General features: G+C 38.5%; 1 protein-coding gene across 2 annotated transcripts in view; it reads left to right on the top strand.

Annotated features, from left to right (window-relative positions):
• Window positions 1–19,868, top strand: part of CYFIP2 (cytoplasmic FMR1 interacting protein 2) — a 79,102-nt gene extending 59,234 nt beyond the window's left edge. For both annotated transcript variants that reach the window (XM_060765548.2, XM_060765547.2), the window contains exons 27-31: window positions 1,388–1,460; window positions 1,832–1,926; window positions 11,890–12,128; window positions 12,514–12,661; window positions 13,232–19,868. In XM_060765548.2, coding sequence (XP_060621531.1) covers window positions 1,388–1,460; window positions 1,832–1,926; window positions 11,890–12,128; window positions 12,514–12,661; window positions 13,232–13,399 — 723 coding nt within the window. In that variant the 3' untranslated portion in view covers window positions 13,400–19,868. The remainder of the gene's footprint in view (window positions 1–1,387; window positions 1,461–1,831; window positions 1,927–11,889; window positions 12,129–12,513; window positions 12,662–13,231) is intronic.
• Window positions 19,869–24,064: the final 4,196 nt, after the last annotated feature.

Genomic DNA, 24,064 nt, shown 5'->3' with positions numbered 1-24,064 from the left:
AGGGGTTCATTGAGTTTTACTGAAGTGTTACATTGAATGGCTCTGGATTGCCCTTTCACTTTCTTCCTTGAAGGTACACCCAAAGGAGAAAACTGCATTCAAAAGTTAGGAAGTCCAAGTTGGACTCTGAAAGGCTGTAGCTGAAAACTTCTCATTCAGAAAGACCTTTGAAGAATTTCTTATCAGACTCTTGGCAGGTGGACCTGACTGAGTGGCTAATTACAGAAGTATTTGGGGGGCAAGTTATTATATTGGCTTGTATGTGGGCTTTTAGATGGAAACCATAAAATAATAGCTGCAACCATCCAAAAGACACTGCTACAATCGTATCTATCATCCCTTACAGCACTGAGATACATAGAATAGCAGATACTTAAGTTAACAAAAGGTTCATCTACCCAGGCTTAGGGCCCTTTTTTTTCTAGATTAGCCTGAGGTGTCCAGCGAAACCTCAGGCTAATCCAGTTCAACCTGGAGTAAACCCGGGTTTACTCCAAGTTAAAAAATACCTGGGAAGGAGAGGACCTTCAATGAAGGTCTGCACCTTTCTCGGTATGGGGCATGTGGAGACGGACTTTTGGGATCTCCTTCTGCCATCTGTGATCCTGAAGATAAATCTCCACAGTTATCCCAATTCTTCAAGTTCCTGGAGGCCAGAGAACTGGGATGACACTGCCACCCTCCCCATCTCACCCCCATTTTTGGCTTAAATTTACCATAGAGGTGTGGCTCCATTTGCAGACTTCTGATAAAGCTCTCCTTTTCTATCATTTTGACCCAGGCCTCTCCAGTATGCCAAAAATGGGAGGGAGGCCAGTGGTATTACCCCCCCACTCCCCAGATCTGACTTGGATCGAAATGAGAGGGTATTTAGCTACCACCACTCCCAGCAAAATCGCAGGTGGTTGTGAGAAAGTCTGGCAGAAAACCCAGCAGAAACTGGCATTTAAAATGCCTGTTTCTGTCACATTATAGGGCTGTGTAGAAGGGCCCAGAGAAAAGGTTTTGTTTAGAATCATGCCTGAGCATGACACCATTCACACACCCATTTTAGAGAACCACGTTAACAGGGTGTTCAGCCTTGCCTTAGATTCTCTAACTAAATAAAGTAAAATAGTTGAAGTAACTAGATAAAGGCAAGAAGTAAAGTTGCAAAACTCCAGATTACATAGAAAAATTAATCTTTTTTTAGGATTGTATTTACTTATTTTTGATGCACAGAGAAATAGTAGATTAATTCATTTTTGTCATCTTAGAAGTTCTTATATTTGAATAAGCCATTTTGTGGCTTATATAAGAATAGGCCCTTCCCAGTCCTACAAACAACTGAACAACCAGTCCCATGGGGGATTTTTAACACCTTTTATCTTTCTTCCTCCTGCCTCAGTCCCAAGAAGAAGTGTGTGATTTGCTGCATGCTGCTCCTTTCCAAAATATTTTGCCCAGGGTCTACATCAAAGGTAAGGAGTGAAGAGATGGACAGATGTCAGTCATGATTCCCAGAGATGTTTAGCACATTTTAAGTTGCAGTGAGATATTTGCAGTCTATACTTTACAAAAAAAAGTAAAAAAAAACCTCAGGACTAAATTATCTGTAAAGTGACTTCCATTTTCCAGTGGCCTCAAATGAAAGGTGAGATCACTGGATACCTTAGCAGCAAAACCAAGATGGTTGCTTTTTAAAAGGAGATCCCAGCAGGTTCTTCCTAGTGCATTCCCTTATTCCTGTTCTGTCACACTAGTCCCAGATAATGGTTGGGAGATGACTCTGAAATGCTAGTTTTCTTTTCTTTTTGCTTTCTCATTTCACTGTTTGCTGCTCGCTTAACAGAAGGAGAACGCTTGGAGGTACGCATGAAGCGTCTCGAAGCCAAATATGCCCCACTTCACCTGGTTCCCTTAATAGAGAGGCTGGGAACACCTCAGGTAAGGATGACATTGAATCCCACCTTGAGTGCGTGACCCAAAATAATCAATTAAGGACACACAGAGCAGCTTGTCGCTGAGCCACATCAAGTCTTTCCATCTGTTGCTTAGTTTTCAGATCCACATGGTGTTGTTTCCTTCCACAGATACTTCATACTTATTAAAGAAAATTAGATTATCTTAAGTGAGGCTCTGTATCTTGGGTACATAACAGTGTCCACAAATATTGATCAGTAGCTAATTCAAGTTCAAAAAGAATCAGTTTGCAGTTGTCCCAGTCCTAATTCAAATTCTCTCTCTAACTTCAGTCATCTTGAGGAATAAGATCCAGATTATCTGCTACGTTATGTCAGTAGTAACTTTTCCTCCCCATTTTAGACCTCCCTGTTCATCTGTCCATTTATCACATAAATTGTGGTGATCAGGTGATAAGTTTTTCTGCCTCCACATGATGTGTAGCCCAGATCTAATCGGTCCAAATGTGTACTTCCTTCTGTTGAACATTCAGTTTGCATATTCCCATTCTTGGTCTGGTTCACATACACCACTGAGCCAGAAACTTATACTACACGAGCAATCCTCCATAAATAAAGTTTTGGGCTCCTTTGCACTTTACTTCTCCCACCTCCCATGTAGCCAGAATTTACTTTTATGTTTCTGGCTTGCTCCATATGAGCTTGGAATTTATTTTTGTAAATGTAGCATAATTTTCTAAATGATTCAAGATTGTTAGTTGGAGTGTTTAGAAATTGACAGGAGTCTGTTTTGAAACTTGATTATTGGCTTGTATGTAAGTCAGTACTGTAGAACCTGATGAAGTCTTCCTCCACAGAATAGCAGGAAAGGAGAAGGGGGAGTGTACAAGACTGAGACTTTGCTAGGGTTTGCATGTATATAGCATGAAATCATGTTTTGGCATTTTAGGTACCTACGAATGTGACAAGATTCCTGGGTTCAGTCTGTTAGCTGTAACCTAGCATATAGCTAACAAACTGTAGCTACTAGTTCTGTATCTTTAATAAGAGGACCTCTCTTATTACTGATATTTCAGACTCATGCTTATTGTTCATATGCATAAATGGAAAATGTTGGGGCTGTAAATTTTAAAGTGTGTTTAGATTAGTGGTTCTCAACCTGTGGATGTTTTTGGCCTTCAACTCCCAGAAATTCTAACAGCTGGTAAACTGGCTGGGATTTCTGGGAGTTGTAGGCCAAAACACCTGGGGACCCATAGGTTGAGAACCACAGGTTTAGGCCAAAACAACTCGTGAAATGACCCTGAATGATCACAAATTCTGCAGATAGTAAGGACTTTTCTCTGGGTCAAATTGATGGCAGTTCTGGGGAAATTCCCTCTACAACTTGGCTTACTTGCATGAGTGGTCTGGTGCTGGTGTCTGCAAAGCACTTTCTTCTGTTCCCTGTTTGCAGTTTAAATAATTTTAGATAGATGTCTTTGGCCTTGCAGTAGCCAACCAATCTATGACTTATAAACCAGCGGGATGTTAGTCCCATTCTAAGACAAGGTGTCAGTACATTTTTAGAAGTTTTCTCATCATTTTTAGAGCATTCCAATCATTGTTTCAAATCCTAAGATTAAATACAAAGAAGACAAGGAAGGGTTTTATAGAAAGCAATTCAAATTTCTTGAATTGAGAGAAACTACTTTCATAACTAGTGTGTAAGGTACATACTTGAGAAGAGCACTAAAGGATGTGCATAACAGAGCTTGGAAAAGTTCAATGTTTGGAGTACAATTTCCAGAACACCCTAGCTTGCATGGAATTGGGGAAGCTATGATCCAGCCAGATTCATGTTCAAGGTCTGACCTATCTCTCCTTTACAGAACATGTAGTTTTAAGTGCATGCTTGGGGGATGCACTTACATTTTTATGTAAGCATCATTTTCAAGGTTTTTTAATAGAATATTTTTCTCATCATCATAATAAAAATATATATTTGGTATTCAAGCTTACGTATGATTCTAAAAATAGATTAACAAACCTCAGTGAACGGCCACTAAAAAGTTGCTGGTAGAGTGTTAAATCTGTCAGCCAGGTGCAAACTTTGATAGCTTGGAAGGAGTCCTGCGGAGAGTAGTGCAAATTGCTTCTTTGTCAAGAGTTCTTAGGATTCCTACCACAGCCTCTAAATAAATTTGTCAATCAGGCAAACATTCCATATGGAAGAATAAAATAGAGGCATGATACAGAAATGAAACCATTACATTCCTTATTTTCTGTCAGATTATTCGACTCATTTAAAATTGTATTAATTGGATGTAAAGTGCTCAGAGTGGAGAGAGGATTATAACATGCTTATTTAAAGATGTTTCTCTCAACAAGCTTATGATTGTTTTTGTCTGTGTGCTTATGTGTTCTCATGTATGCAGTGCTTAGCTCTGTGTCTGTCATCCACATCCTGAGTGTGTTAGGTAATCACCCATGTTTTTAAGGAAAATTGGACCAGAGACTAATGACACAGAAACACATGAGCCTCCTTATTGTTTCCACTGGTTTCAGCGAGGGCCCTAAGAGGCATTCAAGCATGTGCTTAATTCTCCCACAGAAGTCAATGGTGGACAAGAGTTTTGAACTAAGGTTCAAACTCAACATGATAGAAGAACACTGTGCTCAGGATCTTTTTTATTTTATGTTTTAACCTATTTAGCCACATCACATAGTGATATTAAAGACTAGAGGCCCTTCCACACAGCCCTATATCCCAGAATATCAAGGCAGAAAATCCCACTATATCTGCTTTGAACTGAGTTATCTGAATCCACACTCAGATAATGTGGGATTTTTTGCTGTGATATTCTGGGATACAGGGCTGCGTGGAAGGGTCCTAGGGAACTTGTACTGATATTGGAGGATATTTAACTCATTTCTAATTATCTGATGCAAAATCTTCCAGTCCCTGCCATTGATATGCTGCAATTCTCTTGAAGTTTTCTCCAACAGAAGCTCTGATAGAAGCTTAGATATAAGGAAGGTTAATATCCACACAGCTTTCCACAGTTTCCTACCCATGAGCCTCAAAGCTGCTGCATGAAGCTGCTAGTAAATTGACAGCAACAAAACAAAACTCCAGGAGATTCTGATCACTTTCATGAGACCTGCATTTTATCAGGAAGATATTTTATTTCTTTAAACATTTATAATTAACTGGACTTGTTGGCAAGCTGAGAGTGTTTTCCACGAAACTTCCAGTATGGTGCTTATCAACTACAGTAATAGCTCCAGAGCTCCTAACCATTTACTGGGCAGTCAGGACTGCTTTTTGGCTTCTTATTCCCTTGCAATTTTCTGGAAAGAGAAACAAAGGAACAATGGCAATTTCATGTCTTCGCCTCTCTCTTCAACAAACTGCAGGGCTTGGCTGCTGCTGGCAGAGAGACAAGCATGGAGCTATGCATATAGAGCACTTAAGCTCCACATCTGCCACTACAAACACCCAAGATCGTAGTATACACATGGTTGTTTGATTTGGGCAAGTTATGGTCTGATTGATAACTAGGCTTTACCTACTTTTAAAGAGATCTCTAAGTCCAAAAGCCTATAAACACTGTATACTTTTTTAGACTGATTCTTCCAAAAAAATCTCTTAGTTGACTGAAGGTGGGATGTTAGTGTTCTCTCCTTGAGCTTGGACAACATGTGATACTTGGGCAATTCTGATAAAGTAATTAAAATCATATTTTCAAGATCAGCTCATGCAAAAAAAAAAATATGGAGGAGAACTATAATTTGCAAGCCTTCTCAATACTGCAAACATCCAGAGAAAGCTATGTATAGGTCTAGACCTAATTTATTTTGCTGGAAATGATGAATCAATACTCTTTATCTATGAGTTATCTCACCATTCAGCAGTGATTTGATAAATCCATTCTAGTTAAGAGACATATGTCAAATGCAAGGCCCATGGGCTGAATCCGGCCCGCCACATCATTTTATGTGACCCACCAGGTTTCCAATCCTAAGGCAACATAGTTACATTAATACAGTCTTTTGATTACAAATGGCCCTTTAAAGGCAACCATAAGGCTGATGTGGCCCTCGTTGAAAATGAATTTGAGACCCCTGAGTTAAGATTGATGAATCAGCCATAAAAATAAATATGAAATTCACAGTTCCTGTTTGAGTACTCAGATTTCACTAGATTTTTCATATAATAAACATATATGTTGATTATTCACCTGCCGTTTATCCACTCTGATTAACTGACTAAGGTTTGAATCATATGCATGGGAAACTGGGTAGCCATCACTGAACACTCTTGAGGCAGCATGCCATTGAAAAAATCAAAGCTACAAAATGAAAGACAATCTGTCACTGCTAAAGTAATGTATCAGAATGGCTTTGTAAAATATATGGTAACTTTCAGTCACAGGCAGACTGATTAAAAGTTGTGGTACTTGATGAAATAAAGCTTTAGCTGGTTAAACTGCAGAATAAAGTGTACAGCCCAGTTTTATGTACCTGCTATCTGGGAATGGACAGGTAGAGGAACAAAGCTTTATTAAATAAGTGCTAGATGGAAAGTAGGTAGAAAATAAAAATCACATTTGTAATACTTTCCTAAAAAAGAGCTTGCCATCAGCATGTCATTTCTTTCTTCTTTTTTTGAGACTTCATGTCTACCATGCTGAGAATCGATTCACATGTGCACTCATCTCAGTAAATCCACATCCCATCAATTCCGTGTGATGGATGAAGCAGGCTCCTCACTCAAAAATCAATAATTGCTATTCTCTCTAGCTCTCTAGCATGGATGGAAAGAATGTACAAATTGGATCTACATATGAAGTGTTTGTGTCAGTTTTCTACCATGAAAACGCAGCTGTGATGTTGGATTAGATCATTGGTTTCCAACTTTTTTTGACCAGGGACCACTTTGACTAGGGGCCACTCTCCAACATTAGTACCAAAAGGGTTATGAAACAGTTTTGTCAGCTTGAGATTTGGTTTGGTTATTTGGGGTGCTGATTCAGAAAATTGCATTGGATAGACCACAGTTTCTGATTTAGAACTATGCCATCTAGTAGTCACCATCTGCTCATCCACAGATGATCTTTTCTGAATCAGCACCCCAAATAACCCCAGAAGCAGGTCTAAAAACAAAGACACTAATAATTTTTTTTGGTCGGGCAACGGCGCTGGCCACCTTCCTTCTCTCTCCTTCCCTCTCTAGCTGTCCAACAGCAGCACGCACCCCTGGCCACGTACCTTATTTTAGGTCTCGTGGTCCACCAGTGAGTCACAACCTACACATTGGGAACCACTTGATTAGGTGAACCAGACCAGTGTGAGATGCACTCAATTCTTCATGGGCACAGCAATTTGGGGGTCTTGTTCTGTGCCTATTTCTTACAAACAGAATATGTTTGTGGTGTTGAGTAAATGATACCAATTTACATGGGAAACCATCTTAACTTTGTAAAGGTGTGGCTGACTTTTCAGGTCAGCTGGGTAGCATTCTACCAGGTTTATCATGCTAGGGGAGATAAAAGTATGAAGAGCAGGCACACATCTTTGAATGGTGATGCACTAGTGTTACCTGAAACCAACATACAATGTTGTATAAATTCAAAGTTTCCATCATTTTTATCTGAATAAAGAAGTGAGCCTTTGAAACTGAAATTAAAATATTGAGCCTTCCCAAATTTTTAATCACAGAATGTAATATAACTTTCTTTCCTTTTGCATGTGCTATTAATTGAATATCAATTCCCTTCTTTTTATCAAAATGTCCTTGTAACTATATATCTTAGATTGCAAAAGTAGCAACTACTAATCTCAATATTTACCAGCTCTGTTAGATTTCAGTTTTGCTGAAGCCTGGTATTAAGCCAAGGTCAAGTCTTCAAAGCTTTCTAGAAATTTGAAAGATTGTTGGTATCAGGAAATGATAGCGCTTACATTTAAGCTTGTGGAGAATAATTGGACTGACAGTGCAGAGAAGAAGGAACACAAACATCTTTTGTGCCTACAAAAGTGGTCTTACTTTTCCACTGCTGTCTTCTGCCTTACCAAGTATTGTATTTTCTATTGGGTCATGCCTTCTTATGATATGGCCAAAGTATGATAGTTTCAGTATAGTCAACTTGATTTCCAATGAAAGTTCAAGCTTTATTTCCTCCAAGACCCATTTATTTGTCTTATTAGCAATCCATATAAGTCTTCTCCACCACATTTGAAATGAGTTGATTCTTCCTATCAGCTTTTGTCACTCTCTGGTTTTCATAGTCATACATAAAAAGGGAATTGCAATGGCATGGATCATCCTGATTTTTGTTTTCAGTGATATACAATATTTTTACACTTCAGGATCTTGTCTAATTTCTTCATAGCTACCCTTGCAAGTCCTAGTTGTTTTCTGATCTCTTGACTACAGCCTTCCCATTCTGAATAAAGGCTGAGCCAAGGTACAGAAAATCTTTTAATGTCTTTATCATCTACTTCAAAGTTATGTAAATCATCTGTGGTCATGATTGTTGTTTTATTCATATTCAACATAAATCTCCTTTTGCACTTTCTTGACTTTCTTCAGTAATCTTTTGAAGTCTGCTATTTTCTGCTAGTAGTATGGCGTCATCTATATTTCTTTCTTAAAAGACTGGTTTTCCTTCTTCAGATTTTCACACCTCCTTCCTCAAAGTCGAATCCTGCTTTACATATGATATGTTCAGCGTACAAGTAAAAACAGATAAGATGATAAAATGCAGCCTTGTATGATCCCTTTGGCAATTGGAAACCATTCCATTTCTCTGTATTCCATCCTGATGGGAGCCTCTTGTCCTGAATACAAATTACACATGAGGACAATCAAATGTCGACATACCTATTTCTTTAAGAGTGATCAACAGTTTTTCAAGATTAAAATTCTGATATTGTGGTAATGTTTGCCAGTAGCCATTGATGGCCCTCGCCTCCATGAACTTAACACCTTGAGATAAAGAAAGGAACACTATAATTAGCGGCTGTGCTGCACAAAGAGGACCCATCATCAGACAGAGAATTCCTTCTTAGCTTCAATGTCAGAAAGGAATTTCTGCACACATTCTCGTTGTGTGGATGCTTATTTCCTATGGTTCAAACCTCTCTAGTGAGAGGGTGTTCAGTATTGTATATGATAGAATCATACATATTACATAGGGGGCCACAATCTCTAAAAAAAAAATCTTACTCTCAATGCTGTTGGAGGCCCATGAAGAAAAATGCTTCTTTGTGTCTCTTGTTTTTTGGGTGAAGAAGACCCAGTTTGGTCAGAAACTAGGAGTACAGTTAGTTGTGGATATGCAAAGTTGTTTGAACAGCAGGAGCCAAGTTTTCTACATGTAAATCTTGAAGAATTTAGCTCAAGTAAACTTACCACAAGGATATGAATGGAATTCGCCTGCTTCGTTGTGAAAATTTCCCAGCCCTCTTCAAGACTTTCTCCTGTTGATGGAAAGTGTCTTGTCAAACTTGTTATGCAAAGAGGGCTGCATCAGATTATCCTGTGTTTTTGGCAGGTTTTTCGCCTCTGCTTGCCCTGAGGTAAAGATTTAAAGAACATGATGTCTTTATGTAAGATTTTAAAAAGTTTTGAGGTCATTACTAGCTTGGGTAATTTCAAATTTATGAACAAATGACCTTCACAAGTACTAAAAATCTCAAATCTAGAAAATGTCACTTGGTATGAATCCTTTTTGCTGTAACTGCTTGAACAAAATAAAGTTTTCATATGTGTGAACTTAAAATCTAACTCAGTCATCAAGACTCCAATTAACTGTCTGTGTTACAGACATCTGCTAGCCAATTAATTTGTAGTTATGTGTAATATTAATCATTACATGTATATGATGTGTTATATGTGTGTTGTTATATATACATAAGTATTATGCATAATGTTACATAATATATATATATATAATTATTTCAAATTAACACCTATCTATATTAGAATTTATCTTTTAATAAGAGAATGCAAATTTTTAGTGTTAATATTTTTTGATATACTAAAAATAAGCAAGTTTGATAAAACATTTCGTAGTATTTCCAGTTCCATGATGTGGTGTGCATGCATTGTTTTACTTCAATGTGGAACCTAACATAAACACATGACAAGTAATTACAGTATTTCATTGTATAATAGCCACACTTTTTCCCCTTTTAAGAGGAGAGGGGGGATGACTATTACTCAAGGAAACTTATTTGCAGCTATGGGGCTTCCCTCAGCTGCCACCAGCCAAGGGAGGCCCCACAACTCTCATCAGCAGGTGCACAGGTGGGTGAAGACTTGCCCACCATTCTCCATTCTGAACTTCGAAGAGCTGCCTTGTCCAAGACATCCCTCCGAACCTCAAAGGGAGAGGTGATCGGGCGGGTGTCACCCCTTTGCACTATAGTCATACTCATAAACTAAGTGTGACTATCAGGTGAGGAATATTAAGAAAACCAAAACTGGGACCCAAAAGTGTGTGAGAGAGAGACTGTTGCAATAGCAACTATTATGAGATGAAATACAGATAGGTTTCTTATCACATATTATTTGTTCAAGGGGCAAAGGAAACAGTGCTGCTCTGAAAAGTAATCTAATGATTGCTAAACATGTTAAATTTGAGAGTATAACAAGCAATGCTTACTCAATTTCAGAGTTTTACATTAGGGAAATAATTTAGAAAAATGTGGGACATTTGCAATTTTTGAAAAAAAGTTTGGCTTTTTTAAAAAAATAGCATTGCCAATTACTGAGGAATATGCACCTTTATGATCGTTATTTTATGCAATTCTATTATTGCTTTTGATTTTCCAAAAATGTTCACAAGTTCTGTTCCTGAGAAAAGTTTAGAAACATATTTCTCAAATCTTGTTCTATGAAGATGTACAGGGAGTGGGGGCAGGGTGTCAATATACAAATATACCATGTCAAGAGTTTGAAAGAGTGCAAAATTATATTCCAGACACTGAGCTTTATCTCACCTTGTAATAATAATGGGCATTGCCTTAATGTTAAGATATATAAAGCCAGGGCAGCATAAGTAGCTTGTATTGACTTGGTTGCTGAAGCATCCTTTGCAAAAAGAAGGGATCAGGATCCCTTATACCACACTCTATTTATTGTTGCTGTGCTCCCAAAATGTAATGCTACCAGTAAGATGACATTGCTATATAGTGGCTAAAAAGCCTTTAATTTTCCCCATGCTGCCCCATCTCATTCTGCCATTCTGCCTCCCATTTCTGTGCTACATATTTGTACTTCCATCATTTTACTGTTCTACATCAAGCAAAAACTTACAACCTACAAGTACAATTCTCCACATAGTGGTCCCATGTAACCTTCATTTAATTCAATATGTAGGAATTGTCCTATTTATATGGAAAGATGTGGATTTTTCTAGTACTGAGTATTACAAAGCTGGATGGAGGATGGAGGAATCCTAAACAGCAGATAACAAATAACTAGCATTGATATGTATATTTCAATTAATAACTCATAATAACCAGTTGTTACTAACAACATCTTAACAAATAGGCTTATAAAATGTATGACCGTATGTAAAATACACTGTATAACAATGAAGCCTTTGCTACAGATGCTACAATAACAACACGTTACTGCAAAGCTGTAGTTACAGGCAGGAATGACTTATGCAGCATCAATACAATGTGCAGGAAATCTTGAAGATTTTTTTTAAATGCTGTTAGAGAAGCAAATTTCAGCTTCCGACATATTGTTACTTTCCAAGGATATCCTTAAGGCAACAAAATTGTGGATAAAATTAGTCAATTGTGGACAACTCCTTACTCAATATAACAAAACAACTCAATGCTTAGTTGGAATTTGATTACGAGCAAAATCAACCTCTACATATCAAGTGCAAAACACAGGGTGAGGGTGGGAAAATTAGAAGGCAAATTCCAAAAGGAAGTGACATTTGACAATTTCTTCTACTGTTCGGTTTCTCCTCTTCTTCAGCAAATAGCCATAGCTCGTGAAGGAGACTTACTGACCAAGGAAAGGTTATGCTGTGGCCTGTCCATGTTTGAGGTTATCCTGACCCGCATTCGGAGCTACCTTCAGGACCCCATCTGGCGTGGACCTCCCCCAACCAATGGTGTCATGCATGTTGATGAATGTGTGGAGTTTCACCGACTCTGGAGTGCCATGCAGTTTGTATACTGCATTCCTGTGGGAACAAATGAATTTACTGCTGAGTGAGTAGGCCCTGGACTGCACTGTGCTGATTCTCATTTACATTTTATAGATATTATGCACAGATAGTAAAAGCTCTTACCTGCTCAAATTTTGGGTTTACCTGGGTGAATTCAAGCCACTGTATCCATTGCCTAGATCTTTTGTTGGATCTAATTATGAGTCAAGAAAGGAAAAGATTCCCCCGTTGTATATTCCTAACACCTCTTGCTTCATTGGGCTGAGGCCATAGCTGATTACCAGTTAGCTTTTAAATACACTTACATTTGATTTTATTATAAAATTAAGCAACCAGGAATTAGACAACTTGGGAATAAGTAAATTAATAACACAGTGTCAGTCTTTTATTATCTAAGCAATTTCTACTATGCTCTTTTTGCCCTATAGACAGTGTTTTGGAGATGGTTTGAATTGGGCCGGTTGTTCAGTCATAGTTCTTCTGGGACAGCAGCGTCGCTTTGATCTTTTTGACTTTTGTTACCACCTGTTGAAAGTGCAGAGACAGGATGGGAAGGATGAAATCATAAAGAACGTGGTAAGTCTGAAATTGAGCAATGATATATGAAGATGCTTTGGCAGGTCATACTGTTTTTCCATCTGGCTCTTTCTCAATCTTATCCAATACTGTCTAATCTGACTGGTAGTTCACTGGGGTGCCGTGCTGAGATTTTCACATCACATCTTCTGATACCTGGAGTAGAAGATGATTTTATACAAAATCAGACCATTAGATGATTTAGTATTGTTTACAGTGACATGCAGAGGTTCACCATGGCTAGTAAACAGATCAAGGTGGAAATTGTGCCACATTTTGTACTCCCATCATCCTTATCCAATATAAATAGTAGCAAGGAATACTCACAGTTCAACAATATCTGGAGAGCTGCACCATTCCTATCATTGATTTAAATAAGAATTACCATCAGAGACATCAATGGGTAGCTGAAGTATTACTCTCCATATGAAGTTAGGAGGGACTAGCATCAGCCATTAATTTGTTTTGTGGCTTCCATCAGCAGCAAGTTTGCTGTAGAAATGGAGGCCAGTTGCTTCAACCATCTTTATTTTACTTGCCTTTTCTTTCTCTCTTTTTTTTAATCTCCAGCCACTTAAGAAAATGGCTGACCGGATAAGGAAGTACCAGATTTTGAACAATGAAATTTTTGCCATTTTGAACAAGTACATGAAGTCAGTGGAAACAGACAGCTCTACAGTTGAGCATGTGCGTTGCTTCCAACCCCCCATCCACCAGTCCTTGGCTACTACCTGTTAAGTGGTTGATATTGGAAATGCAGTGTATTTGTGGCTCTCCATCTGAAATCATTGAAAGGACCCAGTGAAGACCTGGAAGGGAAAACCTGAGAACACAGATCTGACAACAGTGCAGATGAAGATGGACCCAATAGACAAATAGGCATTTTCAAAAAAGACCTAGTTTAAATGCATGCCCTTCTGTATCCAGTGTGATGAGGAGCAAAAAGTATTTTTTTTCTTCTTCTATGGTTTCTTCAGAGTTCATGATGACCCGGAACCACACAGTCAAGCACAAACTGTATGGTTTTTAAAATTCATTGTTATGAGGATTCCAACTGAAGTGGCCAGTGTTTCAAAATGTTGCAAGTCTTCCTCTGATGTGAGTGTTTAACACTTGGACATAATGATTTCCCCTTCCAGGTGATGCAGAAATGGTTTATTGACTCATGCAAAGAAAATCTTGTTGTATGGAGAACGTACCCATCTAGACTCAGTGAGGGTTTGGTATTGCTGTGTTTTCTCCTATTTGCTAAGACAAATTCACAATGTCCCTGATTTTCTGCTCACTGTCATTTCTGTGGTGGACCTACAAAGTCAAAGATGATAATCCTGCATTTTATACCAGTTCTTGTTAACCATGGATTATCTGAACCTGGCTTAATTCATTATTCTCTGGTAGTAAGATGATAGAGATCCTGGAGAAGAGGCAGAGCTTGCCATGGCCTAGACCCCTGGTGAAATATCAGTGTCAAAATACAAGTCAGAACTGATCAGGTCAGAACCAGTACATTCTTTCAGAAATCTGAGCATTGGTACATGTACAGTTGGCATGCTGTATTCACAGATTTAACCATCCATAATTTGAAAATATTCCAAAAACCCAACATTGATTTTGCCATTTTATATAAGGGATACAATTTTACAATATAATGAGACCTGAGCATCCAGGGATTCTGGTTTCCATAGAGAACCTGGAAGCAAATCCTAGAAGGTACCAAGTCCCAATGTAGCTCATGATTTCCTTACCTCCCCCCCCCCCCTTGGAATAAATGATATAAAATAATTAGAATAAGCTGAACATTTTTATATTCTGGGAAATTTGGTAATTAGTTCAGGATTGCATATATAAGCAAGCGTTAACAACGTTAAGATTACTCCCAACAGGACACTTGGTCTGTGACTATGTGTATACCTTCCACAGACAATACAGTTAACCAGCTCTCTATCTCAACTTTGTAAAAAAAGATAAACATAAGAAACTCTATATGAATAATTCATAAAATCATGGGAGCTTAGAGCTCTCCCACTATTGCTCTTGATACCAGATTACATCTGTCAATGTGCCCCAAAAGATTAGACTGTGTTTTGATGAGGATATACTACCTACCCATAAAAGATGTAAATAAGTAACATGACTCTCATGAGAACAAAATGCAAGCTTGTTGAGACAAGACTATATACTTCAAGCAAATAAGTCATGCAACAATGCCACAGAAAAATGGAGCCAATGAACTAGTCACTACCAAGTGTGGTGGGACTGCTGGACTTTGATGTGGTGATAAACTGGACTTGAGATTTTAGAACAAGTTTGGTGACCTAAACATAACACTATTATGTCAAAAAAGGACAAGAAATAAGCCTTAAGGGAATAATTAATTTGTATCCCACCTAAGTGAAATTCACTTGAAAGTTGCTCCTGGTTAGGGAGGAGAATTTCAGAAATGCTATTCTATAAAGTTTAGATGACTCAAATTTAATGTTCTGCAAGAAAAGGACAGGATTTTATTTCACATCTCATCCTCAAATTAATTCCTAAATTAAGGAAGTACTTAAAATGGTACTAGTTTTCCTTATTAGATGTTTAAAGCAAAAGGCACGTTGCACCAGAAAGTATTACAAGTGCAAGGACGTAGCCCAGTTAATTTCATGGAGGCTTTTTTGAGAGAACTTCTTGGGGAACTATACATCAGAATATTACAAAAGACTTCTGTTTTTATCCTATTAAAAAAACAAAACAAAAGATGGTCTCTTTCAGTGTCAGGACAGACCTCAAATTATCTAGCTCGCTGAAGTTTTTTTTTCCTTCACCGTACCTCAACTAAGCCAGTCTCCTTGCACCTGATTTCAGATGCTTCAGTCTGGGATTTTTCTTCTAACTATATAACTTTAATTGCTTTAATTGCTGATATTTGATGGATTAGTGACAGGTGTTATGAATTTAAGAGACCACAAACAGGTTTTTCCTCTTCTTGGGTGAGAAAGCATAGGAGGTATAAACATGTTAATTTTCTCGCTCTGTCCCAAGAGAGAACATTCTGTTTGAAGGAGCTGCAGTAGCATAAAATTGTGAGCATGGGCTATATTCCTTTTCCAAATGCCTTTGTGCCTTTAAAGACATGTGTTTGTACAGTGACGCATTAAAATATGACCCCACAGAGCCCATTGAACATATTTACCAGTTATGAGTAGTGAAGAAGTTAGTCAAACTAACTGCAATATATTTTTAACATTAGCATGATAGGCATGGTTCAGAGAAGTCGCATAAAAATTGACTCTGGCAAAAGCAATGAGGAAAAGAGCTGAAGAGTCTAAAGCAGTGGTTCTCAACCTGTGGGTCCCCAGGTGTTTTGTCCTACAACTCCCAGAAATCCCAGCCAGTTTACCAGCTGTTAGGATTTCTGGGAGTTGAAGCCCAAAACATCTGGGGACCCACAGGTTGAGAACCACTGGTCAAAAGGGAGAGAAAATCCTCTTTCTTATTCTAGCTCTCTGTGGAAGAGTTCAGGGGCTTCAGGATTTTTGTGGGGAGCAAGTGCAGTCTTATCTGTGACTTAACCTAATTATCATCATACCACCTAGCAGCTCATGACTTCAAAAGAAAATTATGCCAAACGCAAGTATATAAATATTCCTGAATTAAGTTTATTAATTTATTCAGAGCTTAGAACACTGAGTTTGGCAATGAATTTGATCATGTTAAACATGAGAAATTCATTTATTACTGCCAACACTAATAACTGAAATCATTTGCCTGGTTGTGTTACTGTTAGCTAACTTTTGTTAAGGATGTTAGTTCAGGTTCTCTCCATCATATTTACAGGCGACAACATGGAGGTTATCAGTGTCAACTCAAAGGGTTTATGCTGTTGCCAGCTTTTTCAAAAGATCTGGCATTTTTTTCTTTTTAAATTTGCCTTCTTCCACCCTCATTTTTACCAGATAGACTACAAAACACATATTATTGTTGCCAAGGAATGTTGGCGCTCAGCCATGTCTGGTAACTGTCAGGTTGGAAAGTTTGTCATCTACACCTCACAATATCATACACTTCACCCAAACTTGACATGCCTTGTTTGTTTAAAAGTTAATGAGGAGTTATGCATTTCAGTGAGAAGACGCTGATCCACTACAAGTGCAGCAATAAGTGGATAACCACAAGGATCAGGCCTCTCTACATTTTCCTGCAACTGAATTGCTGCATCATTTCTACTTCCCCACTCTCAACCAAGAAGTCTAATCTACCAGGATCAGGGGGAGACCTGCAACATATTTCATTTAAATGATCAAGCATCTGACAAGCCCACTCTTTTTGGTGCCTTGTTTTTTGTGTGACCCTAAGACAAAGCTGTCATGGGCTTTTCTTGGCAAAATTTCTTCCAGGAAGGTTTGCTTTTGCTTTCTCTGAGGCTAGGAGAGTGCAACTTTCCCAAGGTTACCCAGTGGATTTCCATGACCAAATGGGAATAGTCTCAAGCCAGTGCTCAAACCACCACAACATGTTTCTTTCTTTTTCTGCACCTATTTTACCTTAGTTGAGAGAGAAGGGAGATACACAACAAAACAGAAGAGAAGGAAAAAGGGGAGAGGAAGCCAAGAGAAAAGGAGAGGACAAAGGAAGTTGAGAAAAATTTTGAACTTTAATTATCCTAGCTCATAGCACTCTGTACGTATACAAAATTATAAAGAGCAATTTGTCCCAAATAATTTTACACAAGATTGTATTTTATACATCAATATATAGTAGAAATCAGGACAGAATATAACCAAACAAGGAAGAGAAGTTTGATACTGAAGAGTGCCACAAATGCATCTTGGCTCCCCTAAAGACTCCAAAGATATTTCTCCAATCAAAGGCCACTGGGGGAGAGAGAGAGAGAGAGAGAGAGGCCTACCTTTCAAATTTAAAAGACCTGATATTTTGAAAAAGCCCAGACTGCTTGATTTGGTCCCCAAACAAATCATTCCTATCCAACCCATTCCAAAAATCACACCCTTCTATAATTTGATTGATGCTTCTTTTGCTCTACATAATTCCAGAAAGTAATCAAATTTCTTCCTTAATTTTTTTCCTTTTTTCTCCTGTCTTCCTCCTTGTAGCCTTCCAAATTAGTCTAATGATAGAACCGTGTGATGCATTTCCTCCCATCCTATTTTTTTCTCCTGAGGCAGTAGTTTTCCTAGTTTACTGAATCTGACAATGAAAGAGGAACCCATTCTAATGAATTTGAAAAAAAAAAAGATCAGCATGATTAAGCAAATCAATTTTTATTCAACATTAATTGGGGAATCTAGAGAGTTTGAGAAAATTACCAGAACCACCAAATGAAGAAAATGATTTAATTCCAAACTCTGGCTTCATTATATGTGGGGTTGTTGGGGTGGGGGTTGAATGACCTGTGGAATTGTAAAGAGTTGATAAGCCCACTATTTTTTGTATAAAGCTTATGAAATAAAATTTAATATTGGTGGCAATTGTTCACCAGTGTAATATACCTACAGCTCTAAACTTGGTTAGGAAAATGACTAAAATCCAGAGGGAAAATGCCATACTATGGATTATGCCACACATTAAGTGCATTTTATTTCACAGCCTGTTTTCAATACAGCAGTTGGATAGGTGACTGTAATTTTAACAATTATATTGCTTGACAGAGGTGTGCATGCAGCAAATACTGTGGCTACAAAGAGGTTCTTGATTATGCCCCGGTGAGATTTTGTTATTTATGGGGGAAAGCAGTAGCTAGCCACAGGGTAACAATTTTAGTCAGATATATGTAGGGGCAATGCTGGGTATGTTTAATGCCTTTTATAGAGCTTTTACAATAATTTGTCCAATGTTGGGCCTCTATGAAAAAACGTTTCCCAAGATACTCTGGCCTGTGAATTCCTTACCAACATAATAGCCTTCCTGGGATGTTCTTCATGTGATCATTCTGGGTACTTCCTCCCCTCAGCTACATAAGTAAGCTGTCTAAGGGAGAGAACTAGGATTTCCACCTTACAGAAAGGTATAATAGTCCAAGTCTAAATACAGCAATTATAAAATGCCTCCAAGCTCAAAGTGGCCACCTTACAAAAGAAAGGTTGCTGATGCAGCTCAGCTTTGTAGGATGAGAATTCTGTTGTTTTTCTACATTGGGCATGCCTGGATCATTACATCTGTTCTGGTGTAGACTGTGGGATTCATACAAAAATATGGGGGTAGGGGGCACCTATAATTCTTACTCATGCACACTAAAAATGCCAGTGTTCTAACTCAGAAATGCACCTCCCATTTTAATTTGGAATGAAACAATATTTCTTTCAGGCAGTTGGGAAACATTGATCTGTGACCCACATCTTTTCCCTTTTAGGTGGGAATGGACATTATTTTGAATAAGTCGACAGGAAGGGATTAAGCATTGCCTACCCTGCTGCTTTTCTGTTCTTAACTGTTAAAAAAACAAATGTGGACAGGAGAAAGAAGCAAACCGCATGTACCTTATAGATTGGCCTTTAAGTGTCGCTAGTGAGAAATTTCTTCATGATATATTTGGAAAGATATGTCCTGACAAAGTCATACAAAGTTAAAACAGGCATGAGATAAACTTGTTCAAACTTTAAGCAACAGTTATGAACTGCCACAGTCATTTTATAGCTTGTCAGCTTTCAGTTTGGTTTTCATGACTTGACATAACATCCAGACAAACACTCTGCACTTCAGCCATGTTCCCTTCCTCAATAGCAGTTCTCAGAAGTATCAGTGGTCCTATAATTTCTCTGTGTTACTCTGGTTTTAATTGATATTTGTCAATTTAAAAACATGAGCAAAGTGGGTTCTTTTTTTAAAAAATGACACAAAATTTTGCGTAATACTTCCAAATGTACCATATTTGTATGAAGAATTGTCCCAAGAATTTTTGTACAATGAATTTGCATTTATTTATGGTGCAGTATATTTACAGTAGTGGTCAACTATCGTGTTTGGATCCATGAATCATATTTGCTATGCAGCAGAAAATGGTAAATATTGTTTTGTATGTTTTGTTCTTTTATTGTTAATCAACAGACATCTTTGACTTCTATTCAAAATGCTTCTGTAATGATAAGACGCCCTGTGAGTGGTGACAGTGACCTGTCTTGCAACTTCCAACATTGTGTACAGCAAAGCTGGGATGAATCCTCTTAAGAAAGGAGGAAAAATAAACATTCTGTGGTGTAAACAGAAAGGCCAAGAATTGTCTGTTGGGTATGGTAGAAACTTTAAAGAGGCCTGATTCCTGTATGAAACTGCTGTGAGTGAAAATAACAGGCTGCATTAATGACGACCAGAAATCCACCCATCTTAAATATATTGGGAGCAGAAAGCTGGCAATGGTGGCAATTGGACCACTGAAGGAGAACATGAATAAAAAGAAGCTGAGTACATGGTTTTAATCTGTCTTCGCTGTTCATGATAGAAGTATATACCTAAACAAATATTTCCAAAGGAGTGGGTTGATGTGACAAATGGTGGTCACAAGAGACATTTGATCTCTCAACAAATTAATCATGAGATTCAGATAGCAATGCAGTGTGAGAGAAGTCCATGTTTAGGAACACATCACAAATAAAGGACCTCATTGTATATTCACACACTTATCCTTCAGTCCATAGGGGAAGTAAGACAGGGCCAACATACTGGTCTCGGGTTATAAAAAGCTAGACATATAATAATGACCAGTACCTCAAATTGGCCAGGTATCTGGAGAAGAAAATGCTTCTGATTCATGTCCATTAGGAGGTGATTCACATTGGAATGCATGTCCCTTGTTGATTGATGGGAGATCTCGTGAATTTCCAAGAGTTTTCTTGGACAATGAATACTAACAGATAATTTGTCATTCCCTTCCTCTGAAATATAGTCTACAGCACCTTGTGTTTCCAGGACATCTCCTTTCTGAGTATTAACCAGACATATAATAATAATAATATCAATTTATTACCTGCCTCTCCTCATGGCTCAGTTCAAAGACATCACTATAAAATCCATACAATAAAATGCACATATTAAAACACATTACTATAAAATACATATATTAAAATACATGATACAAAGATTAAAGTAAAATATAATGTAAATTTAAATTTTAGAGTTTAAAATTGGGAGGCTCACAGGAAGAGATAAAGCTTCGCTTCTGTCTTGAACTCTTGACAGCTCATTTAGCTGTCAGAGCTCTTCAGGCAGGTTGTTCCACAGTCTTGGGGCAGCTGATGAAAAGGTCCTCTGGGTAATGGTTGGCAGTCATGTTCTGGCAGGCTGGAGTAAATGCCCCCAGAGGACCTACGTGTCTGGGGCAGATTGTACCAGAGAAGGCAATCCTGTAAGTAACCTGGACCCAAACCATATAGGGCTTTAAAGGACAAAGCCAACACTTTGTACTTTGCCCGGATACTAATTGGTAACTTGTGGAGTGATTTTAGTATGAATGAAATATGCTCCCTTCTAGGTGTTTCTGTAACTTGTCTGGCTGCCATGTTTTGAACTAGAGTTTCCAAACTTGGTACAAAGGTAGCCCAATGTAAAGTGCATTGCAAGTCCAACCTTGAAGTTACCAGTGCATGCACTATCATCTTTAGGTTCTCTGATTTGAGAAAGGAGTGCAGCTGGCATATCAGCTGAAGCTGGTAGTACAAGCTCCTGACCGTCGCATCTACTTGAGCTGATATTTGGAGATACGGATCCAAGAGTATGTCGCAGCTATTGTGTCGCTGCTTTCATGTTGGGGTTGATTCCAAGCATCCAAACCCCCTTTGCAGAAGCTGCGCCCCGTTGCCCAAGGAGAACAACCAACAGAAAACAAACTGTCTTCCAATAAAGAAATGTTTATATACAATAGTCACAAAAATAGTTTCAATCCTTAATCCTCCTTCAAACCTTTCTTCAGCCTCTTCAGCAATCTCTTCCTCTTGCTCTCATCTCTTCATTACTCTAGCATTCTCATTACTCATTCTCTTCACTCATTCTCTTCTCTCCATTCTCTACAACACACAGTGCTTAGTCCCAATTTGTAGCATCTAATCTATCACAGTTAGCTAAACAGTTGCTCTTCATGCAATGCTTGGACATGGTCCTTACAAATACTTACTCACTTTTTCACTTAAGAAATGACTCAATTGATATAAAACTCTGACAGAGTACTCCCAAGCTGTGAACACAGTTTTTCAGGGGGAATGTAACCCAATTCAGAACCAGTTGGCATGCCACCACCCCCTGGTTAAGACCATTAATGGCAAGCACCTCTTTCTTATCTGGATTCAGTTTCAATTTGTTTGTTTTTTCATCTAGTTCACTGCCTTCCCGAGTTATTCATTCAACCTTTAGTCAAGGTTGTTTTGGAAGGCATGGAGAAATATATTTGGGTGTCATTAGAATACTGATAGCACCCTGCCCCATGCCTCCAGATAAATTCTCCCAGCGGTGCTGCAGAATTTGAGGAGGCACGAGTGGAGGGTGAAAGAGAGAAACGTGCCAGGAGGAAGGCGCGTCAAGCCAACCCCGACCGGGACCGCCTTCCACCTGGAAACCAATGCCCTCACTGCGGAAGAAGATGCAGAGCAAGAATAGGGCTCCACAGCCACATACGGACCCACAAGGAAATCCATAATGGAAGACCATCTTACTCGTCCAACGAGGGATTGCCTAAGTAAGTAAGTAAGTAGCTGGCTGATGTGATGATGATGATGATGATGATGATGATGATCCCACCCACCCACCAGTCATCCAAATTGCCCCTTCTCCCGGTGCTAAATATTGCCTTCTTCTCTTGAAAAATTTCTGGTACCCTTGGGATACATAAGGAATTTCATTCTTATGGGGTTTTGAAAATCTAATTTACACCAACAAAAATAACAATACAAAATGCAGTACAACACCTATATATATGGAACCAAAATATATACCTCTGTCATTCAAAAATAATAGGGCTCATTATTATCCACAGTTTTAGATATCAGGAAATGGGGGTAGGATGGGATTAACTAAATACATCATGGTATAGAACAGTGGTTCTCAACCTGTGGGACCCCGGATGTTTTGGCCTACAAGAATAGAGCTCCACCATCACCTATTGACCCACTGCCAAGATACTGCACTTGGAGGACCATCATCCTCGGGCTATGAGGGATCGCCTAAGTAAGGCCTACAACTCTCAGAAATCCCAGCCAGCTTGACATCTGTTAGGATTTCTGGGAGTTGAAGGCCAAAGCATCTGGGAACCCACAGGTTGAGAACCACTTATATAGAACTATAGAACTGGAAGTTAACATAAGGGCTATCTTGACGCAAACATATTTTTTTCAACCATCCCAACATATAACTAATTATTCAGCACAGTCTTAATATATAGCATTGTTTTTCACCAGTTCTTTGATCTTTTATTACCCAAATGTAAAGAAAACATCTTTGCATTATTGATGTGGAAACCCTGGTAGACTTGAGATATCTAGTGTGCTATTTATAAAAGCCACCCAGGATCCCACTTTGAGAAAAAGGCAGGATATAAATTCTCAGGCAGACATTGCTATCCTAACTGCTGATAGGATCACAATGAGTGGCTCCCGCAGCTCAGTAAACATGCCTTTCCCTTCCAAGAACTGTTAATTACTTGGTTTTTTGAAATTCCTCACAACCTCTGAGGATGCCTGCCATAGATACAGGTGAAACGTAAGGAGAGAATGCTTCTAGAACATGTCCATACAGCCCAAAAAACCTACAACAACCCAGTGATTCTGGCCATGAAAACCTTCGATAATACAATTCCTATTTGTTCAGGATATTGTGCTATAATTTGACAGTATGAAACAAGTTATGGAAGCATTGAAGGAATAAAACAATGGAAATAAACAAATAGAACAGGTAAAAGAGCTTACAAAGAGGACACCATTACAACTCCAGAGCCCAGAAGACCATTTCTTACTGATCTATTTTTAAACAATGACCCTTGGAGTTGCCAACTTTTGAGAACGCATATTTTACTGCTAACATTAGATTTCTGATACCTTAACTAACTCCATTATGTCTCCTTCTATGCAGTGAAACCTTCTTTGGACATCAACCAGCAAACCTTCTTTGGACATCAACTGGCATTCACCTGTACTCCAGATTCTTGCAGTTACCTCAGACTTGCAGCACCCTGTTTGCAAACTAGTAATTCAGGTGTAGCTGCATTGCTGAGAAACCAACATACTGTCAAGAAGTTTTACTGGCAAAGATGGGGTCTGTTTCACAAAGGAGTCATTTGAGAAATGACTCAAGTCCATCTGGATTTAACTGGATGTTTGCTGCACACATTCCCTTTCTCTTAAAGACTGCATCAGCAGGGTTTAGCCCATATGTTACCTGCACCATTAATGACATCTGGGCAAGACAAATTGCCTAATATGG

Source organism: Anolis sagrei, chromosome 2 (assembly GCF_037176765.1).
Source record: "Anolis sagrei isolate rAnoSag1 chromosome 2, rAnoSag1.mat, whole genome shotgun sequence".
Classification (NCBI taxonomy): Eukaryota; Metazoa; Chordata; class Lepidosauria; order Squamata; family Dactyloidae; genus Anolis; species Anolis sagrei.
The sequence above is the reverse complement of the archived record's forward strand: the minus strand, read 5'-3'. Positions and strand labels throughout refer to the sequence as shown.